The sequence below is a fragment of the Leucopleurus acutus genome, assembly GCF_964270905.1.
Source record: "Leucopleurus acutus genome assembly, chromosome: 13".
NCBI classification, from domain to species: domain Eukaryota; kingdom Metazoa; phylum Chordata; class Mammalia; order Artiodactyla; family Delphinidae; genus Leucopleurus; species Leucopleurus acutus.
The window spans coordinates 55403332-55426744 of NC_139155.1; the positions used below are offsets into that span (position 1 = coordinate 55403332).

The window sequence follows — 23413 nt, forward strand, 5'->3', positions numbered from 1 at the left end:
ATATAAGATGATCTCCCATAATATTGGAAATAAATTCTTAAGCAATATGGAAGATTCACCATTAAAGCCAAAAACTGTGTTTTCATTACAGATGTCATTCAGTATATATTTGTGTTTTCCTCTCTTCCTAGAGTTGTAAAGATGTGGCACCTGTGGAGAAGACTATTAAGTTGCTTCCCAGTAGCCATGTTGCAAGATTACAGATATTCAGTGTAGAAGGACAAAAGGCAATCCAGATCAAACATCAGGATGAGGTTAATTGGATAGCAGGAGATATTATGCATAACCTTATTTTTCAAATGTATGATGAAGGAGAAAGAGAAATCCATATAACATCAGCTTTAGCAGAGAAAATTAAAGTAAGTATCTCAAACAGATTGTTTATTTGCAAGAATTCTGTTCATTTTCTTGCTTGGAAGACTCTGTACAAGTTTTATAGGCTATCCTCTAAGAAGAAGCTTATCAAAGAAAAATAGTACTGTTATATAAAATCCCGGGCTAAATAAGATACTTTTTCATGCACTAGATTGAAATGTTGAATGATTCATGTGTGACAAATTCATGCTTAGAAAAATGATTTTGACACCTAAACAAAATTCCAGTCCTGATGAACTGTATTTCTATACTCAGAATCAAGATCACCACTTGACCAAAGCAGTGTTTGTCTGTTTTGTAAATTTTATTTATTTATGGCCGTGTTGGGTCTTCGCTGCTGCACACAGGCTTTCTCTGGTTGCGGTGAGCAGGGACTCTTTGTTGCGGTGCACGGGCTTCTCATTGTGGTGGCTTGTCTTTGTTGCAGAGCACAGGCTTCAGTAGTCATGGCTTGCAGGCTCTAGAGCGCAGGCTCAGTAGTTGTGGCGCACGGGCTTAGTTGCTCTGTGTCATGTGGCATCTTCCTGTACCAGGGATCGAACCTGTGTCACCTGCATTGGCAGGTAGATTCTTAACTACTGTTCCACCAGGGAAGTCCCCAACCAAAGCAGTGTTTTTGTAGCTATTCTGAAGGCACTAAATAAAAAGTCTGTTAAAGGAAAATGGTAAAACAGTATTGTTAACTACAGACTCCTGATTTGGCCATTTGAAATTGGTATAGCAATCTCTGAAAGTGTGATCCTTAGACAATGCTTTTGTCAGTTCTCAGTAGCTTCAGATGGTCCTCATAGACCTGCCATCTAAATGTATCATTTGTTCCTTGATAGGGTAAATCTATATGTTGAAACTTCAACAGCTCACTTAACAGAGAACCAAATCAAAATGGTTAGAGTTTTTAATTAATTAATTTTATTTATTTATTTATTTATTTTTGGCCATGCCGTGTGTCTCGTGGGATCTTAGTTCCTCGACCAGGGATCGAACCTAGGCCCTCGGCAGTGAAAGTGTGGAGTCCTAACCACTGGACCACCAGGGAATTCCACTCTTTTGCACTGCTGTATTCTGTAGCCATCCTGAGTCTCCAAATATAGGATCTGATATTTTAAAAGAATTGTTTACCAGGATTCAGCTGACATTATTTTTTAAATCTTACTTGGAATAACCCTTGCTCCAGCCAGTTTATTTTCCTCTCCATAATGAGGGAAGGGAGGATTTCGAGATAAATAATCCTTATCCTGCTTGGAAGGGAGGCAAGCCATTTTTATCTCTGTCAGCAGATTTGAAGGCAAGTAGTTTAAAAGTGGTACCAGCAACCTAGCTTCTGAACTGATTCCTTGCTTTCTCATAATGTTTCCACAGTTTACTTTCATGTTAAGGGTAAGGAGAAACATTGACTTCAGAGCCTTTTTCTGTATATAACCTTCTTTTTGCCATTCTCTAAGCTCATGGCCAGCTTTTGACACATTTTGCCTCAATTCTAGTAGTTATATATTTCTTGGGTTCCAAACATTTTAAAACATGCACCTTTATTGATAATAAAGGATATTAAATACTTTTATTAAGTGTATATGCTTAAAGTGGTTTTGTAGTCTTTAGCGAATTCTCCAGTTTTGAGGAAAGTCAACCCAAACTGACGTAGGAATTCATTGAAAAGAGAGCACAACTAGGGTGAGAGAAGAAAGCCTTTTTGTGTAACTCCTGCTTGCTGCTTCCATTATTTAAAAAAAAGGAAAAAAAGGTATGATAAAGAATAAAAATACGGTTTAAAAAGGTAACTAAGAGGACTCCCCTGGTGGCGCAGTCATTAAGAATCCACCTGCCAATGCAGGGGACATGGGTTCGAGCCTTGGTCCTAGAAGATCCCATATGCCGCGGAGCAGCTAAGCCTGTGTGCCACAACTGCTGAGCCTGCGCACTAGAGCCCGCGAGTGACAACTACTGAAGCCCGCGCACCTAGTGCCCGTGCTCCATAGCAAGAGAAGCCACCACAATGAGAAGCCTGTGCACCACAACGAAGAGTAGCCCCCGCTAGCCGCAACTAGAGAAAGCCCGCGCGCAGCAATGAAGACTCAACGCAGCCAAAAATAAACAAATAAATTTATTTTTTTAAAAAAAAAGGTAACTAAGAAAGAACAACATAAACTAGGATTAAAATATTAGAATATCAATGATTTAAGAATCACAACTATAGAAGGCTAAAAGCATAAAGTTGAGGTAAAAATTCTTAAATAGAAAGGATTGGAAGTTTAAAAGGATAGTGTAGGGTAATCAACTTAAAAAATGGATCAGGTAACAAAATATGCAATTTAAGAGATATAAAGTTAAAATTAGAGCTGAAAACATTCCAGAGTGGATTAAGATCAAGATGTGACCAGGCTGCTAAGTACATTAGTGGATTTAACTTTTTTTCTCACCTTGCTGAATCAGGTCCACTTAGATCTCATTTAAAACCTGTATTAATAAGATTCTTTTCAAAAAAACAGAGTGACTGTTAATTCTCAGAATTGATCACATGATTTGATTGACATGATTTTTTTAAAACTATAATGACCACAGTGATAATCTTGTGACAAAAGCTAAAGAAATGACTTAGGAATATTTATTTTATTGCATTGAAAGATATGGTGGCAACATTATCAGGAAAGACAATGAGGAAGATACTTTTTTATTATAGTAATATATGAACGACCATCATATCTGGTCATCAGGGGCTTTTTCCTTAGAGGTGGGGAGGATGGGTTATAATTTTAAGAGTCTTTGGTAAGATAAGTGGCAGTTGGAAGGCATTAGATTAAGCTTTAAATTATTATTATATATATAATTTTTCTTCTAGGTTAACTGGACTCCTGAGATTAACAAAGAGCACTTACTACAGGGTCTGCTTCCTGATGTACAAGTACCAACATCTGTAAAAGATATGCGCTATTGCCAGGTTTCATTCCAAGATGATCATGTGTCTTTGGAAAGTGCATTTACAGTAAGGTTTGTGGGCATATTATATTTTGAGGTATTTCAAAATTCAGCATACGGCGACAAAAGTGCTTTTCTCCAAAGCACACATGCCAAAGTTGTTTTTTTTTGTTTTTTTTGCGGTATGTGGGCCTCTCACTGTTGTGGCCTCTCCCATCGAGGAGCACAAGCTCCGGACGCGCAGGCTCAGCAGCCATGGCTCACGGGCCCAGCCACTCCGCTGCATGTGGGACCTTCCCGGACTGGGGCACGAACCCGCGTCCCCTGTATCGGCAGGCAGACTCTCAACCACTGCGCCACCAGGGAAGCCCCAAAGTTGTTTTTTAATATAGAAATTTTCACAATTTTTTGGAAATAGGTTGTCTTTGGAATAAAGCTTCACTGAAGGTAGTGATTAATTCTTAATATCGTTACAAGCTTCTGCTTAATTGACCCTCTAGTATCTGTCAGAACCAGAACTTTTGATAAAGGAAAGCCCTTCTAGGACAAGCAACAGTGAAAACTCATGGAGAATGACAGACATGAAAAGTCCAAAAGATACAGTGTGATCAGTCAGTGTGTTGTTCAGAAGGAAGAATGCTTTCATTGGTTAGTGATGATTTTCAAAGCTGAGTCCACCTGATAGAAAAGGGGGAGATTTAAGTAGCTATATTGAAAACCTGTCCTTCACCCTGGCCTGTCAGTTCCTCGGCTGCCTCTTTTTTAAGAACCTTTTTCACTTTTTTTTTTTTTTTTTTTTTTTTTTTTGCGGTACGTGGGCCCCTTTCTGCTGGGGCCTCTCCCGTTGTGGAGCACAGGCTCCGGACGCACAGGCTCAGCGGCCATGGCTCACGGGCCCAGCCGCTCCACGGCATGTGGGATCTTCCCGGACCGGGGCACAAACCCGTGTCCCCTGCATCGGCAGGCGGAGTCTCAACCACTGCACCACCAGGGAAGCCAAACCTTTTTCACTTTAATTCCTCTACACATTTCCATACTATTCCAACACTTAGAATAGCTCCACGTTTGAGATAAAATCGTAAGATGTACAACTCTTCAGCCAGAGACAGATCTCTTCATGAGTCATTCTTACAGACCCATCTGTTTTCTTTCTCAGTGCTCTCATGGCATAAATTCCTTTTAATCCAGCATAGCTAACTGTGATCTAACACATGTGTATTTTTTTTTTTTTTTCAGTATTCTCTACTCTCTTTGCAAGCTATCTTTTCTCTCTTTCCTTTTGGGTTAATAGTTACGTTATATAAATGGAGGTATTTAGAGGGGTGTTACTTTAAGTTTTAGAAAATGAGTGTTGTATTTGTTACTCTTTAGCATATTTAAACTAATTTTTTTCTACAATTAATGGTGCAAGTAAGGCCTTTAACTTGTTAATCAATTGCAGACCACTTCCTGATGAACCTAAACATCTAAAATGTGAATTAAAAGGAGGAAAAACTGTACAGATGGGCCAAGAGCTTCAAGGAGAAATAGGTTAGTATGGCCTGCTTTCTTTCTTTAAAACACTTCTATAATATGTCCTTACGTTCATGTTTTGGCATACATAATCTGAAAGGAAAACTTGGGATTTATATACGGTTTATGGTTTAAATTCCATTGTTGGAAAGATTGAAGCATTTTCCCTGTCTTTGCCTATGCTGACCTAACTGTGAAATCAGTTTGGCAAAAATAGTTTGTTGAAAAGAATGTTGACTTTTGTTAGAAATGATAATAGTTAATATTACGAGTGAAAAGTAAATACATTAGTGGGTTCATATGTATCCTGTATTTTTCTTATATCTAGAATATTACATAATACTAAATTATTTCCTTCAAATGTTCATGGTAAAAAACTTGATTAACATCAGCATCATGTTAAATATGTAAATATGATTAACATCAGCATCATGTTAAATATGTAAATAATATAAGTGTACTTATGTATATTCTTATTATTTTTATAGTGATTATAAAAGAAGTGATTATAATTACTTTTTACCAAAAAAATACACAAGAACAAAGTTAGAATGAGTTTCTAAGTATAATTTTAATTAAGTGTATAAGTGTTTATTATGGATATTTGTATATTTTATTGATACTTTAAAATTAAACTTCCTCCCCTTTTTATAGTTATAATAGTTACAGATCAGTATGGAAATCAGATTCAAGCATTTTCACCAAGTTCTCTATCTTCCTTGGGAATTGCTGGGATTGGACTTGATAGCTCACATTTGAAAACTACTTTTCAGGTATGGCTGTTTTCCATAACAGTTGGCTTATTCCATTCAGTTTATATATAACAAAATGTTTGGGAAAAACAAAAATAAGAGAGACTTGATTTCAGTGTTTACAGTGAAAAATTATAAAAGGCATTAAAATAAGTTTTATAATGAAAAATTTTGAACATATGCAAAAATAGAATAAATAGTATAATTAATTCCCATGATCCCATCAGTCAGCTTCAACATTCATCACTTCCCCCTTATCCATCACTTTGAAGCAAATTCCATACATCATATCATTTCATCCTTAAATATTTTGATATGTATATGAAGATAGTTTTTCATGTAGCTATTTGAGTAAAATTTCTTGGTGCTCAGTCCCTGCATTAAATAGAATGCCTGGGAGAAAACTAGTGGTGAAAGTTTGCAGCTGTGCAGTTAATTGAGATTAGCTTGAAAAATAAGAACCCTGGTGGAATTATTTCAGTTTAAAACAAGCAAGGAAACACAATGTATTCTTCTTGGAGAGATTAAAGGCAGTTTTTGAGAAAAGATGTTGGAGTTGAGCCTTCAAGGAACCTACCAGGCTCGAGTAGGTCAAAAAGAAGGAATTCTAAGGCCCAAGTAAAGTTGAATCCATTTAGGGCATTTAATGGTTTTCAAAACTCTTCTTCCTTTTGGAGCCTCCATTATACCTTTTACCCGACAGAATGATCATAATAGCCTCCTTGTTGGCCCTCCCACCTAGAATTTCTGTTTCCACTAATCTGCTGGGCTATTATTTTCTAGTTTTCAGAACACCACTTTCACTATATCTTAGCACTGCTGAGGAACTTTTAATGGTGTTTTGTTTACTGTAAAAGATAAGGTTTCATCTTTGACTTTCAGGTTCTTCTCTTGTCTAGCTTCACCCTCTGTGTAGATGAAGTCAGATAATAACTGCTATTATACATGAACTATCTCTGCTTCCTGTCGCCTTATGCACAGGCTCCCATCCTCTTTCACTAATTATTCCTAAATTGTAACCTATCTTCCTACATCTTGTTTTCCCTGTCAATTAGATTCCCATCAGCATATAGACAGGCTATAATAAAAAAACGCTCACAGCTTCCTTGTACGGCCCTCCTTCTCTCCTCCTTTTTACAGTACAGCTCCTTGGAAGAGTTGTGTCTACTCTCTGTTTTCACATTCTTCACCATCATTCCCAGGCAAGCCACTGTCACTGTTTTTCTGCCCTGTGCCGCCTGACCGAATCTAGTGTCAGTTTTCAGTTCCCATCTTATGCCACCTATCAGCATTTTATACTATAGACTCCATCTCCTTAGGGTGACCTAAAGTACTCCATAGTATTCCACTGCAGCACACCTATCTCCTCCCATGGCTCATTCTCCAGTCAAATTGACTTTCTTTGTTTCTGCTGTCATTTTATAACTGATGTATACTATCTTGACTCACTTTCAAAACAATAGGAGTCTACCCCTAGTTTCTACAGAAAAAAGGGAGCCTCTGTTTTCTTTTTTTTTAAACCAAAGTTGTTTTTAAAAAGCACTATTTTTAAAAAGCACTATTTTTGCGTACCGCAAAAAAATAAAAAAAAATTTTTAAAAACTGCTTTTAATATGCCATTATTTCTTTTTTTTTTTTGGTACGTGGGCCTCTCACTGCTGTGGCCTCTCCCGTTGCGGAGCACAGGCTCCAGACACGGAGGCTTAGCAGCCATGGCTCACGGGCCCAGCCGCTCCGCGGCATGTGGGATCCTCCCGGACCGGGGCACGAACCTGTGTCCCCTGCATCGGCAGGCGGACTCTCAACCAATGCGCTACCAGGGAAGCCCTGCCATTGTTTCTTAAAATCATTTCCACATCTTCATAAAATGTACTGCTCTTCTGAAGTACATTCCCTTGATAATATCAACATTAGACCTTAGAGAGTGCCTTTCAGAATTTTGTGTTTAATTCTATTTATACTCATCTACAATTTGTTAATGTGCATGCAAATTTTATTTTTAAGATATGAGGTAAAACCAGAATAACTTTCAAGATTACTTAAGACATCACCTCTTCAAAAGGGCATTTGGTGTTTCACTATTAAATGTGGGATTCTATAGACTTCACGTATTTTGAACTTTTCAATGTGTTGTACTAATGAATGCTTAATTTGTTTTCCAAATAATGAAAAAACTCCCCTGCACTCAGTGGGCTTTTGGGGGAGATTAATTTTTATTGTTTTGCAGTGTCTTTTTACAGAAAATGTTCTACAAACAGTTGTTTCAGATCATAAAACATGACATTTTAACTCTGATTTTTAAAATCTTCTGGAATATATTTGTACTTAATGGAAATTTAAGATGATGAAATCATTAAGGGTCACTATTAAAATGTGAATACTACAGTGCTCATGCCAGTATGGAATCAGTTTATCTACTTCAGTCACTTGGCAAAGATTATAGGCTAGTGTCATTGATTCCCATTAACAGATGTTAGGCATTCTAAGTACCAGCGATGGGTTTGTGACAAGTCAAAGCCCCTGCCTTCTCGGAGATTACCTTGTAATGGGAGAGCATATAACAGGTAGGAAATGAGTGACAGGAAGAAAATTAAAGTGGGCTGTGGAAATAGGGCACCATCATATAGGGTAGTCACAGAAAACCCCTCTGGTTAAGGTATTCTGTGTGCAAAAACCTGAAGAAAAGCCATGTAGGTAAAAAAAAATGTTGCAGTCACGGGGAAGGAGCGAGTGCAAAGGGTGTTGGGCAAGCACGTGCATGGCTATTTGGGGAACAAAAAGGAGACAATGCAAGTGTAAATAAGAGGGAAATTAGGAAAATATCAGGAAAAAGGACATAGCTTGAACCTTTTAGATTTCTCCCTCACGAAAAAGAATTTCAGTTTCTCCTCTCAAGGAGATGAAATTCAAGGAACTCCAGTATTGGCATATGTGTAAGTTACTTGCTGTTGTTATACCAGAAGCACATCTGTATGCACATAGGTGGTGACGACATTTTCTTTCATTTTTCTGAAAACTAAACATTATCTCCCTGTTTCTTTTCAATGTGCTTTTCCTCATTAGGAAAATACACAAAGTATAAGTGTGAGAGGCATCAAATTTATTCCAGGTCCCCCTGGAAATAAGGATCTTTGTTTTACGTGGCGTGAGTTTTCTGACTTTATTCGAGTGCAGCTAATTTCTGGGCCACCAGCTAAACTTCTCCTTGTAGACTGGCCAGAGTTAAAGGAGGTAAGTACCTTCCTGCCTTGATTGACAGAATTTAATATCACATGACTTACTGCTTCAAAATGTCAGTAGATCAGAATAGTTACATTTTGTTGTTGAAGTAATAACAGTAGCAATAGTAACAATAACAAAAGGACAAAGTAATATGAATTTTAATACTTCATTATTTAATTCATCACTGTGCCCTCATTTGTTTAAAAAAGTGTAATACTTCAAATTCTAAGTATTTTATTGTAATAGAAATTTTAAAATATGCATAAAAGTAAAGTATAATGAACGCCCAGTTTCAACAGTTACTGGTTTTTGCCCAATTTTATTTCATTGTTCTCTCTCACTGACTTACTAAAAAAATGTTTTTGCTGGAATTTTTAAAAGCATACCAGGTATCAAGTCATTCATTATATCCATAAAAACTTCAGTTTGCCTTCCTATGCAAATAGTTAAATCTTTTTTTTTAACATCTTTATTGGAGTATAATTGCTTTACCATGGTGTGTTAGTTTCTGCTTTATAACAAAGTGAATCAGCTATAGGTATATATACATCCCCGTATCTCTTCCCTCTTCCGTCTCCCTCCCACCCTCCCTATCCCACCCCTTAGGTGGTCACAAAGCACTGAGCTGATCTCCCTGTGCTATGTGGCTGCTTCCCACTAGCTATCTGTTTTACATTTGGTAATATGTGTAAGTCCATGCCACTCTCTCACTTCATCCCAGCTTACTCTTCCCCATCCTCAGGTCCACTCTCTACGTCTGCTTCTTTATTCCTGTCCTGCCCCTAGCTTCTTCAGAACCTTTTTTTTTTTTTTTTTAGACTGCATATGTATGTATTAGCATACGGTATTTGTTTTTCTCTTTCTGACTTACTTCATTCTGTATGACAGACTCTAGGTCCATCCACCTCACTACAAATAACTCAGTTTCGTTTCCTTTTATGGCTGAGTAATATTCCATTGTATATATGTGCCACATCTTCTTTATCCATTCATCTGTCGATGGACACTTAGGTTGCTTCCATGTCCTGGCTATTGTAAATAGAGCTGGAATGAACATTGTGGGACATGACTCTTTTTGAATTAAATACTAATCACTAATACTTCAATACTAATTTTGCAAATGTCTATCAAATCTGTTACCTTTCAGTTTTCAATCAATTTTTAGAATTCTCATTTTAAAATGTTCACATTCTGGTGTTCAGTTATGGTGTGGCAGGGCCTTATCTGTTGGTATGAAAGCTTATTTTTTTCTAATGGGAAATGATCTCACATGACCGTGGTAGTAAATGAAATTATCCTGTAAAGGAACTGATCATGTAAGAAAAGCTTACATATCTGCACCCTAGTTTGAGATTGCCCTTTTTTGATTTGTGAGTTTAAAAAAACAGATAAACTAGTGTATGAATGTGCTTTAAAAACAATTTTTTTTGTAATGTGTCGACTGAAGGATTTCACTGAAAAGTGAGTGTACTTATTTTTTATCTGGAAGCACATATATTGCATAAATCAATACATTCTTTGTGCCTAATGATGTCAGTAAAGGATTTGTTGACTCACTGTATCATGGAATAATTGTGTACATTTGAGGTGGAAAAAATCTTTACATGTTCATGTTTTTATATGATTTTGTAGGAGGGGAATATAAAAAATAATGACAGCTTGCTAACTCAAAAACTTATTACAAGGTTTATTTGCAGATACCATTGAAATCCAACAGTTTTAAAAATAAAACCTAAAACAAATTTCTCATTCTGTTAAGAGATACATTATATGTAGGTAAGCTTGAAAACGTAGTCATTTGAATATGTGGTTTTCCTAGAATTTCCTAATTTAATTTTTGACCTACCGTGCCCCTACAGGATCTTTAATAGAAAAGGGGAACTGATTTAACACCTAAGCATGATAAATAGAAAAAATATATTAAATATACACATATATTCTCTCATTTAATCTTCAGCAACATTATGATATATTATCATTCTTTATAAATAGGAAACAAATTCTGAAATATCACATTACACGACAGTATTAAAAAGTGGCAAAGGACAGATTTGTATTCATGAACATTTGATTTTGGATATTTGCTTTCCCCACTACTACCCAGAAAAATGTTCAACTAAAAGCTTTTGCTACAAGTCATTTACTGAAAGATACTCTTTAAAAGTAGTTACTATTTGATGGACAGACAATTACATAATTAGGAATAAAGACCCTGTAGTGTTTACATTTGGAAACATCAGCACTTTTTATATATTCAAGCTTTTTATAAACTTTTTCAGATAAAATACAGTCTATCCATGAAAATCTTTTGGTAGTCAAGCATTTAAACTAAACCAGCTTCAGGGGTATCTTTAAAAAAAAAAGTTCTAGCCCTAACACATTATTAATTTTTCTCCCACTTTTAGCAACCTCCTAACGTAATTTGGTAAACAACTTCCTCAAGTAAGGTGAGGGGTGGAGGAAGCGGAGGGAACATTATTAGTAGGAGAGAGATGATAAGTCAGCTTTCATTTTTTGCTAGTTATATCTTTCCTATCTTTTTTTTTTTTTAACTTTTAAAATCTGACACAGAGGATTGGACTTTCACAGGTTTCTTGCTTGACAATGTGTTTTCCTTTGATATATCCAGTATTAATAGGTTGGCACACAAATTCGCAGAGCTACACAGGCCTTACATGAAGTAATGGAAAAGCAAGAAACATCTTAAGCCAACAAGACAGTGTAGATTATCAGTGACTAGTCCTGTTTAACCAAGAGCTGGAAAGCTGTGCATTATTGCTTCGTGTAGACTGGCAGAGTGCTGACAATTGATGGAGGAGTTAAACTGTAGATGACAGTGCTAAAGAGGAGAACCTAAGATAAGCTTCTGTTTCCAAGGAAGTCCTTCTAATATGTAATTTTTAGAATTCTTGACTGGCTCTAGAAGCCAGTAATGTCAAATGATATTTTCCCGTTTATCAAATTTTCAATCATTTCTATAAGAAGAGGATCATTTGTGACAACATAATTGACTTTCAGAAGTTTATTTTAATCGATGAAGGGAGCTATTTGTGAATAAAACAGATACATTAAGTGATTGTTTCACTTAAATAGTAATCATATTGTTTGGCATATATGTTTTAGTGCTTCTTAAAATTATTATATCTGTTTTAGTCCATTCCAGTGATTAACGGAAGAGAATTACAGAATCCTCTCATTGTTCAACTTTGTGATCAGTGGGATAATCCAGCACTTGTGCCACAGGTTAAAATAAGCCTTATAAAAGCTAACAATTTAAAGGTAAGTTTTAAACATTCTTAAACATTTTCACTTACTTAAAATTCTGGCTTTCATCCTCAGGATTACGTCTTTAGGTGTCACATTTCTTTTTTTAAAACAAAAATAGTCTTATATAATCTTCATTATTGCTTAGTTTAAGTTAACCTAAAATTTTTAAGAGTTTGAGGAAGTATAGTTTATATCTTGCAAACAGTGTAACAAGGAGCAACATTCTGCAGTTATGTCTGAGTGTTTATTACACAATATTAATATTTGGATTTCAGATTAAGAATAGATAATGCTGACAAAGGTGAATGATGGCAGATACAATGACCTGCAGTATGGGTTATGAAACAGGTATTATTGGGGAAACTTACAAGCCCTAAGGGTGAAGGAAAAGAGTCATGCGAGTAGCTGTACTCCACCTACCTTTTGGAGAGCTACCAGGGCCTGGGCATAGCTGTTAGACCTATACTGGCTTGTGTTCTAGGGAATTCGGCAAGCATGAACATGGCCTCGTAATGTTTGGGCACAGACATAGTGCTTGGATACCGGGAGTCCAAGATTAGGTACCAAGTGTTTACATTAGTATTGGGGTAACTAGGATGTAGGGGGGACTTTGGATGCCTGGCACAAAGTTTATGCCCTCCTGCAAGGGGTAAGGGAAGAAGCTGCCAGTCCCTTGCAAAGTTATATTTTCACAAGTCTCTGCTGTTGGTTGAAGGGAATTCATTTGTCCCAGCCAGGTTGTTGCCAGGCAACACAGAAGCGAGTTCTTGGAGTTATATTTAGCCAGGCTTGAATATCCCTCCATGAATTTTATAATTTTAGTGGATGCAAAAAGTTGGTATTATATAAATACACAGTTCACTTGAAATTAATCTATTAGTTCATTAAGAATCCCAGTGGGGATTTTGTAGGACTCAACAAGTTTATCTTAAAAGCTATACAGGAGAGAATTCCCTGGCAGTCCAGTGGTTGGGACTACATGCTTCCACTGCAGGGGGCACAGGTTCAATCCCTTGTTGGTGAACTAAAATCTTGCATGCCATGTGCGTGGCCAAAAGACAATAAACGAAAATAAATAAATAAATAAAAGCTATACAGGAGATTAAAGTGCCAAGAATGACTTGTGATCCGCATGAACTTATTTTCAAAGTAAAGTGAAAAGGGTCAGAGGTCTTAGCCTGTCAAAAAAGACTACAGTATTGCTGCTATATAGCCTGAAATAGAAGACTGACTTCTCTGGCTTAGCGACAAAGATTTAGGACCCAGATGGAGGAAAGACTTTGAGATAGGTTGAGAGAAGATGGATTGGAGGGTAAATGAGACAGGTGCAAATATAGGGTTTTATTCTAGCAGTTCAATTACTCTTTCTCACTTTTGTCTCACCAACTATTGCTTTTGTTTTTTTTTTTTTTGTCTGCATGTACCATAATCACCTAATCTTCAGGTTCCGTTAAACAGAAATTTGGTATTAGAATTTAGGAGAGAGTCTGATTTTCCTGCTTCTACCGTCTTCACATTTACTTTTGTTCTTAATGTTTGCTTCCAAGAGAGTTAAATAGTGATTATTTCCTACTGGTAATAAGAGTATGATCTTAGTTTTTTGGAGAAGCATCTGCAAAAGACTGAAAGACTCTTCTAACCAATGATTAGGAAATGTGGCCACTGATTCTTAATCACTTAAAAGTAAAAGCTTGGTTATCAATGCAAAAGTAGTATTGCAACAAAGATTTAAGAAGCACATCTGAGTAAATATTAAGAGAAAGATGAAGTAACTAACGATGGACATGGTATTATGCCTTGACTTGAAATTATGTACGTGTATTTATGTTTATTTTTCCTGCGCCGACTCTCACAGCCCCCCAGTTTTGGAATATACCTTCAGTGTTTGTGTGACCAAACTTCACTTGATATATCAGCGTTATTGAAACTGAACATTGAATTCTGCAACTTAATAATTGAAATACACAAAATTCTAGTTTAATTGAGTGTGAGTGATTATTATCCTTTGGATTATGTGATTACGTATTATATCATTTCAACTAGTTCAAATTAGACAATTTTAGATTTTAGACTGTGCAAATGTAGCTTTTTAAATAGTAATAGAGGAAAAGAATTTGATTCCTAGAATTTTCTAATTAACCGTTTTGTTTTGTTTTTAGCTCACTCCTTCAAACCAACAGCATAAAACCGATGAAAGGGGCAGGGCTAATTTGGGAGTGTTCAGTGTTTATGCCCCTAGGTAAGAACTGAAAGTTTGATAGTTATTGATATTATAGAGATTTATTTTTGTTATTACTTGATTAAGTTAAGAGTAGTAACTAGCCTTCTATTTAGTGATAGTCAGGAGTTGGCATGGAACAGGAGTAGAGAGGTTTCCTAAATGAGTTAAACTTTGTATAAATTGTCTCAGAATTTTTAGTTATAACTAATGAAGTTTGAATCCCCTTCCCCCCTTCCCCTTTTTTCTTTTTAGAGGAGAACATATTATGCAGGTTAAAGCCATTTATAACAAGAATACCATAGAAGGACCTATAATTAAGTTAATGATTCTTCCAGACCCTGAAAAACCCATTCGTCTGAATGTTAAATATGACAAAGATGCTTCCTTTTTAGCAGGGGGTATTTTCACTGGTGAGTAATTCACAGTTTTAAAATAAATTTGTAGTATTAAGTTGCCTCTTACATTAATGGAATAAATTATTTATCCTGGGTGTTCAGCATGATAAAAAAGCAAGCATGTTGTGGCTTTTCAAATAAGAAAGTACATTTGACTTAGCTATGTCTTCCCTCTCCCCTATATCCTACATTCCTTTAGTGGTCAAGAATGAACTAAAAGTTCATATATAAACTGATAGCTTAAGATAACCAGTTTGTGTTTGTTCATTTGCTGAATTGTGAGATTCTGCAAAAGAAGTATGAACTGCTAAATGGCAAAACTGTGGGGGTATGTTCTACTAAATATGTTGCACTGTTAAACCAGACAGAACCAGGACTGTTCAACTTAATTTGGATGGAAATGCATCACATCATAATTTATGATTAAAGATATTTCAGAACAACAAACATTTACTGAACACCTGCTATGTCCATCCACTATGCTAGACTCCTAATTCCAGTAATGAACAAGACAGTTTTCAATGAGTTCAGTCTAATGTAGGAGACAGTCAAGTAAGCAAATGATTTCAGTGTAATATGGCAGGAGCCAAGTCAATAGGAAATTGTATTTGCTTTGTATAGGTAATTTTCTTGAAGACTTTGGTTTTCTTGAGAGGATGAATTCCTGTTCATAGTTACAAGCAGTGAAAGAAGCAGACCAGAAATATTTAGATTGAAATATTAACAGTAATTTTAAATAATTATAGCCTTTGAAATCTGTTAGGGGAGATAAGACCTATTTCCTGTGATTAAAAACTGTAATAGGTGACAAGAGAATATTACAGGTGATAAATATAAGGGACTATTACAAGTAATAATAGTTTAGCTACTGTATGCTATTGAAAATCATAAAAGAAAGTAAACATTGTATTCTCAGACTACATAAAGCATATAGATTTGTAACCGTTTGGCCTGTTCTAGATTGCTGAGTATCTGTAGTCTAACCTTTTTTTTAAAAAAATTTTTATTGAAGTATAGTTGAATTACAATGTTGTGATAATTACTGCTGTACAGCAGCGTGACTCAGTTATACATATAAATACATTCTTTTTCATGTTCTTTTCCATGATGCTTTATCACAGGATGTATTTTTTTAATGTCTTTATTGGAGTATAATTGCTTTACAATGTTGTGTTAGTTTCTGCTGTATAACAAAGTGAATCAGCTATACGTATACATATATCCCCATATCCCCTCCCTCTTGTGCCTCCCTCCCACTCTCCCTATCCCACCCCTCTAGGTGGTCACAAAGCACAGAGCTGACCTCCCTGTGCTATGCAGCTGCTTCCCACTAGCTATCTGTTTTACACTTGGTAGTGTATATATGTCAGTGCTACTCTCTCACTTCATCCCAGCTTACCCTTCCCCCTCCCCATGTCCTGAAGTTCATTCTCTGTGTCTGCATCTTTATGCCTGTCCTGCCCCTAGGTTCATCAGAACCATTTTTTTTCTAGATTTCATACATATGTGTTAGCATATAGTATTTGTTTTTCTGACTTACTTCACTCTGTATGACAGACTCTAGGTCCATCTACCTCACTACAAATAACTCAATTCCGTTTCTTTTTATGGCTGAGTAATATTCCATTGTATATATGTGCCACATCTTCTTTATCCGTTCATCTGTTGATGGACACTTGGGTTGCTTGCATGTCCTGGCTATTGTAAATACTGCTGCAATGAACATTGTGGTACCTGTCTCTTTTTGAATTATGGTTTTCTCAGGGTATATGCCCAGTAGTATCACAGGATATTGAATATAGTTCCTTGTGCTACAAATAACACAGTCTAACCTTTTTGGTCTTGCTTGGCAGACTGTGAAAATAAGACAAAGGATTACTAATAGCAAAGATGTATTTATTAGATTTCTGTGGGAGATTTAGCACTGGAGAGTTACCTGTTATGATTAAGTTCTGTAGACAAATTGTTGGGGAAGACTAATTAAAGAATAGTTTTATTTCTTCATTAGAATTTTATTATTAACACTTAAACAAGATGTATGCTTTAAGACATACAGTTATTTAGCCAAATCCACTAACTGAACTAGAAAGAAAATAATTTTTTAATGTTCATCATTACAGATTTTATGATTACTGTTATTTCTGAAGATGACAGTATCATTAAAAATATTAATCCAGCACGTATTTCCATGAAAATGTGGAAACTGTCAAACAGTGGGAACCGACCACCAGCAAATGTGAGTCATAGAAAGCATTTTAGAAATTAAAAGTAGCTCTTACATTTAACATAAAATTAAATGTAATTTAATTAGTTCTAGTTCCTGGAGAACTAGAAAGTAACCCATTCCATCACTTAGGATTTTTAAAAGATGCATCAGAGTATGTTTCAGAATTAAGTCTAAAGAACAGTAGCACAGGCAAAAAACTAAATATCACTGAGAGATAGTACAGAAAGTGAGAGAAGGAGATGTGATTGATAGACTACAGAGTAAATTAAAGAAGGTGGTAGAGTGGAGAGAACAGTTTGAGAGTCCAAAGCCATACAGTCCAATAGAAATATAATACCAGCCACACGTGATACTCATATTCTGAATTCTGCTAGTAGCCACATTAAAAAATAAAAAGAAGTAAGTAAAATTAAGTTTAATATAGTTTTAAACTAATATACAAAAAGTTACCATTTCACCATGAACTCAATATTTTAAAATTTAATTATGATATTTTACATTCTTGTATCTTTCCAAATCTTTGAAATTTGGTTTGTATTTTATGCGTACAACACCTGAGTTCGGACTGGTCAGTTTGGACCAGTCACATTTCAAGTGCTCAGTAGTCACATGTAGTTATTGGCTACCATACCAGACAGTGCCAATCTAAAATAAATCTCAAATTGGAAACTAAACCAAGCCATATCAGGGGTCCTGATTTAATGACATCTTTGAGGATTTATGGTTCAGTTTAGTCATCTGTTTAGGAAACTAGCTTCCTTAATTTATACCATCAGTCCCATCAAGCTGCTATTACCTTAAAATTATGTCACCACCTTTAAGATCTGTTTTGTGCCCTTTAATGATTAATGGTATATCTTTCCATTGTGACTAATCTCACTTTTGTGTCATACATGCATGGTAAAGATATATACATGTAGGGGTGTGTTTGTGTGTATTTATCAATCCAGATGTGATCTGGGTTCACACTTGGTGAAAGGAAAAAGAAATTTTTATCGTAAATACACTGTGTTTAATGTTTGTGATTTCTCCCTCTCCCCCTTCTTCCCTACTTTTCCTTCTAGGCAGAAATATTTAGTTGTAATAAAATAAAGGATAATGACAAGGAAGATGGCTGCTTCTACTTCAGGTATTTCTCAAATTGTTTCATATTTTAATGCATATTTTGTTATGAAGTTAATCAGCCTTGACAACATTTGCCTGCTCAGCTAGGGAGAAATAATTTATGATTGAATAGAAAATGTTATTTTCTTAATTTTTGGTCAGGAAGTTTTTTGAGAAAATATTTTGTTTGCAAACTTTGTGAAACGGTTTGGGGAAAGATTGTTGTGATAGATATATTTGTTTTCAAAACTATCAAAAACATCAGAAGAATTCTGTTGTCAGAGCACTTTATATTTTATTATATAGGACATTTCTATAATTCTAAACTTAAGATCTTATGAAGTAAAAAAGCTGAACTAGGTTTTTATTGTTTAACTATGTGACTTTGAGTGTTGCTTCTTTAGTCTGGACCTGTACTTTGAAATCTGAAAATGGTTTTGGAGAGATGGTGTCTAAGGTTTCTTTTATTTATTAAAAATGTTTCTTTCCTTTTAGACTAATAATTGCTTTGTTTTATTTCTTTAAGTGTATAGTTTATTAAGCCGTATAGAAAGCAAAAGGTACAAGTATAGATATAAATCATTGTTACAATAATACCAGCATTTACAATTACCTGTGTATTTACCTTTGTTGAGGTATTTATTTTTCCATGTGGCTTCAAGTTACTGTCTATTGTTCTTTCATTTTACCTTGTAGGACTCCCATGAACATTTCTTCCGGGCCAGGTGTAGTGGTAATGAACTCCCTTAGCTTTTGTTTATCTGAGAATGTCGCTGCACTGTGTGGCATGCAGGATCTTATTAGCTCCCTGACCAGGGATTGAACCCGTGCCCCCTGCAGTGGAGGTGCAGAGTCCTAACCACTGGACTGCAGGGAATTCCTATCTGAGAATGTCTTAATTTCTCCCTCACTTTTGAGGAACAGTTGCTGGATGTAGGATTCTTGGTTGACAGTTTCTTTCTTTTAGCACTTTGAAAACATTGGCCCACTGCCTCTGGCTTCCAAACTTACTGATGAGAAATCCCATCATCTTATTGAGGATCCCTTGTATGTAATGATTTGCTCTTCTCTCGCTGCTCTTAATATTCTCTTTTTCTTTGTCCTTCGAAAGTTTGTAATAATGTGTCTTGGTGTGGGTCTCTGAGTTTATCTTACTTGGAATTCCTTGAGCATCTTGGATACTTATATTCATGTCTTTCATCAAACTAGGGAAGTTTCCAGCCATTCTTCAAACATGGTCTCTGCCCCCTTTTCCCTCTTTTCTCCTTGAACTCCCACAATGTGTATGTTGGTCCACTTGATAGCATCTCAGGTCCCTTAGGCTCTGTTCACTTTCCTTCAATCATTTTTCTTTCTGTTCCTCAGACTCTCATTTCCACTGTCTTATCTTCAAGTTTGCTAATTCTTCTACCTTCTCAAATCTGCCTTTGAATACCTGTAGTGAAATTTTCACTTCAGTTACTGTACTTTTCAGCTGCAGAATTTGTTTTTGGTTTCCTTTTAAGTTTTCTCTCTATTGATAAAGCCTGCGTGCAGCAACAAAGACGCAGTGCGGCCAAAAAATAATAATAATGATAATTTTTAATTAAAAAGTTTAGCTATTAACGTATTTCAAAAATGCTTGCCTTTTTAAAAATTAGTTAATTTATTTTTTGGGGGTCTTCGTTGCCGTGTGCAGGCTTTCTCTAGTTGCGGCTTGCAGGGGCTACTCTTCGTCACGGGGCGTGGGCTTTTCATCACGGTGGCTTCTCTTGTGGAGTATGGGCTCTAGGCCTGTGGGCTTCAGTAGTTGTGGCACACGGGCTCAGTAGTTGTGGCTTATGGGCTCTAGAGCACAGGCTCAGTAGTTGTGGCACACAGGCTTAGTTGCTCCGTGGCACGTGGGATCTTCCCGTACCAAGGATCGAACCCGTGTCCCCTGCATTGGCAGGCGGATTCTTAACCACTACACCACCAGGGAAGTCCAATGCTTGCTTTTTTTTTTTTTTAATAGATTATTTTATTTTGAAAATACAGCATAATTTACTTACCTATTCACATATTTTGGGCTAATTAGATTATTTCCATTTTCATTATTATAAATAACATTGAAATCAACATCTATAAACAACCCTTTTTAGTTCCTTAAGCTAGATCATTTCCTTAATTTCTCTTTCAGATTTTTCATCATTAGTGTGTAGGAATGCAAGAGATTTCTGTGCATTAATTTTGTATCCTGATACTTTACGAACTTCATTGATTAGCTCTAGTAGTTCTCTGGTAGCATCTTTAGGATTCTCTTAGTATAGTATCATGTCATCTGCAAATAGTGACAGTTTTACTTCTTCTTTTCTGATATGGATTCCTTTTATTTCTTTTTCTTCTCTGATTGCTGTGGCTAAAACTTCCTAAACTATGTTGAATAATAGTGGTGAGAGTGGGCAACCTTGTCTTGTTCCTGATCTTATTGGAAATGGTTTCAGTTTTTCACCATTGAGAACGATCCAATGCTTGCTTTTTGAGTCTATATCTTACTGTTTTTTATTGATCCAACTATTCTTTGTTCCTTTCTTTTTTAAAAAAAAATTTATTGTTTTTATTTTCATTTTCTTTTCCTCATTAACTTGGTAGTTATGCAATTTTTTACAATTTTCTAAGTGATTCTGTTTATTTTTTAAATTAATTAATCTAGGGATTACAACATGCATAGTTGACATATCAGTGTCTAAATGGCAATTTACATTTTGTACCCTCTTTTTGGTCAGTGCATGAATCATAGAACACTTAAGTTCCATTTTCTCTCTCCCAACTTAACATGCCTTTGTTGTTGTGTATATTAAATCTTTCATGGCATTATTATTTTATATAGTCAGTGTTCATTTAGACTTTAATTCATTTATCCTTTCTGTTAATCTTCAACTCAGGGCTTCCATCTGGGATCATTTTTCATCTGAGGAAGTTCCTTTAATATTTTCGAGTGCACAGCTGGTGGTGACAAATTATCTAATTTTTACCTAAAAATATATTCCAGCTTCATGCTTGAAAACGATTTTTCTGGACATGATTTTCTAGGTTGGCCATTTCTTTCTTGCAGTACTTTCAAGCCATCCTTCACTGTCCCATCATTTCTATTTAGAAGTTAACGATCAGTCTTAACTGTTTTTGAAAAGTTATCATTTACCCTCCTTTTTGGTTGCTTTGAATTTTGTTTTCAGCAGTTTTACTGTGATGTGCCTATGTTTGGATTTTTTGAAAGTTATCCTGTTTGGTTTTCATAGGCTTTGATTTTGTGGTCTTTGTTCAGTTTTTTTAAATTGTCGGCCATTATTTCATCAAATACTGCTTCTGCCTCATTCTTTCCCTCTTCTCCTCCTTACATTCTTATTTACGTGCACTTAGTCCTTTCAGTATTCTCTCTCACCCTCTTTTCTCTATTTGCCATATTTTTGTCTTTCTTCATTCTAGATACTTTCTTCTCAGCTACCTTCAATTAACTAATCTCTCTCTGTTCAGTGGTATCTAATTGCTGTTAAATTCATCTTTGAATTATCAATTTCTGTTTGGTATTTTTAGTTTTTTTTTTAAAGGTCCAGTTCTCTGTTGGAATTTTCAGTCTTGTCTTTTATTACCTTGAGCAGTAATCAGAGTTTATTGAAATCTGTCTGGAGTTTGTTTTGGTCTGTTTTGATTGTCTCTTGTTTCTGTTGGCTTTCATTCTGATTCTCTTGCCTCTTCATGTATCTATTTATTTTATTTTACCATACTTTTTATTTATGCATATTTATAGAAATAATTTGAAGTCTAAGATGTTCTCTTTCTCTAGATGGAGTTTACATTTGCTTCTGTCTGTTGTCTGGGATAGACACTAGCAGCCTATTATCATTTTGGTCTATTTTCAGAGATTGAGATAATTCTAAGCTCAGTTGCTTTTCCCTTGGGAGCCTGTCTGCTTTAGGTCCACCTCTACTCCTAGGATATTCTCCCAGGAGTCAAGCAACCTTAAATATGAAACTGACTTCCCAGGGTCTCCGTGCTCTCTTGTATCCTGCTGAGTCATTTTTTTCACTTTTGCTTATTATCTCTTAAACATTTTCAAGCAGATGTCTTTTTTAATATGGTTACCTTCATCCAGAAGTGTTGGTCTGCCATTTGGGAGCAGAAGTCTTGTTTCATTCTTACTGGAACTCTATTAGGAATTATCCTCAGAGAAAAACACAACCTAGAGAAAGGTTACATAATTTTCTCCAAGGTTGTGTGTATGTTATAGTGCAGAATTTCAATTCAGATGTGTGTTCACAGCCTTTGTTTACTACATTATGCCAATATTTTGAGAATATGAATGACATGGCAGAGCCAACTTAGAGGTCATGAACCATATTGCACGTATCAGACAAGGTATACCGTAGACTGTCGTTTATATATTCATTGTGTTTGTGACCAAAATAGTCTAGTAAGTCTACCTCTTACTAGGTACTGAGTTCTTTATTGATAATTAAATCACAATAAATATATTCTATATATATATATAGTTATATATTTAGAATATATAAATGGAAAACAAAGCAACATAAAAAGATCAGCTGGGGGCTTCCCTGGTGGCATAGTGGTTGAGAGTCCGCCTGCCGGTGCAGGGGACACAGGTTTGTGCCCCGGTCCGGGAGGATCCCACGTGCCGCGGAGCAACTGGGCCCGTGAGCCATGGCTGCTGGGCCTGCGCGTCTGGAGCCTGTGCTCCGCGGCAATAGAGGCCACAAGAGTGAGAGGCCCATGTACCACAAAAAAAAAAAAAAAAAAAAAAGATCAGCTGGATAATCTATAAATTCACAATATAAAACTGAGTAGAAATGAAGCAAAATTCAGTTGATATATAATTCAGCATTTTTTGTGTTTACTTTGTCAACTTTGTATTCCTATTCTTTCATTTTTTGCCACACCCAGAGTTTGTGTTCTAGATGTTTTGTGATGGAATGTCCAGGTAAGAGGGATCTGGAATTAAGCCTGATATTGCAGGAAATATTTGGTGAATGAAGGTGAATGTAGTAATAGTAACTCTCCTCTTACTCATTTACTTTTTGTGGAAGGAAAAGAAATGTTAATGTTTTGAATTTCTTCCCCTTTTATTTAAAAGGTTTCAGTGATCTTGTCTCTTTCTTTTTAACTTAGGGATAAAGCAATTCCTAACAAAGTGGGGACATATTGTATCCAGTTTGGTTTTATGATGGATAAAGCAAATATCCTTAACAGTGAGCAGGTTTGTTTATTCTTTTTATGCATGGCAGTTAGCTTTAGTTAGCTTCACATTTTCTTGCTTGGTTGAGGAGTGTGTTGTTTTGTTTACAAGTGGGTTAATTATTGGTTGAAAGGTATAAATAATGCCATCTTTAGGAATTTTAGCATAGTACATACTTAAATTACATTGATTAAATTTGACCGGTTGCAGAAGTTACTT

The 23413-nt window shown here is 35.8% G+C and overlaps 1 protein-coding gene across 2 annotated transcripts in view; it reads left to right on the forward strand.

Moving 5' to 3' along the window:
• SMCHD1 (structural maintenance of chromosomes flexible hinge domain containing 1) overlaps positions 1 to 23413 on the forward strand; it is a 129258-nt gene that overhangs the window by 67847 nt on the left and 37998 nt on the right. For both annotated transcript variants that reach the window (XM_082853405.1, XM_082853406.1), the window contains exons 25-35: positions 132 to 359; positions 3209 to 3357; positions 4727 to 4815; positions 5452 to 5570; positions 8613 to 8780; positions 11925 to 12050; positions 14198 to 14277; positions 14512 to 14669; positions 16775 to 16890; positions 17946 to 18010; positions 23128 to 23215. In XM_082853405.1, the coding sequence (XP_082709531.1) occupies positions 132 to 359; positions 3209 to 3357; positions 4727 to 4815; positions 5452 to 5570; positions 8613 to 8780; positions 11925 to 12050; positions 14198 to 14277; positions 14512 to 14669; positions 16775 to 16890; positions 17946 to 18010; positions 23128 to 23215 (1386 nt within the window). The remainder of the gene's footprint in view (positions 1 to 131; positions 360 to 3208; positions 3358 to 4726; positions 4816 to 5451; positions 5571 to 8612; positions 8781 to 11924; positions 12051 to 14197; positions 14278 to 14511; positions 14670 to 16774; positions 16891 to 17945; positions 18011 to 23127; positions 23216 to 23413) is intronic.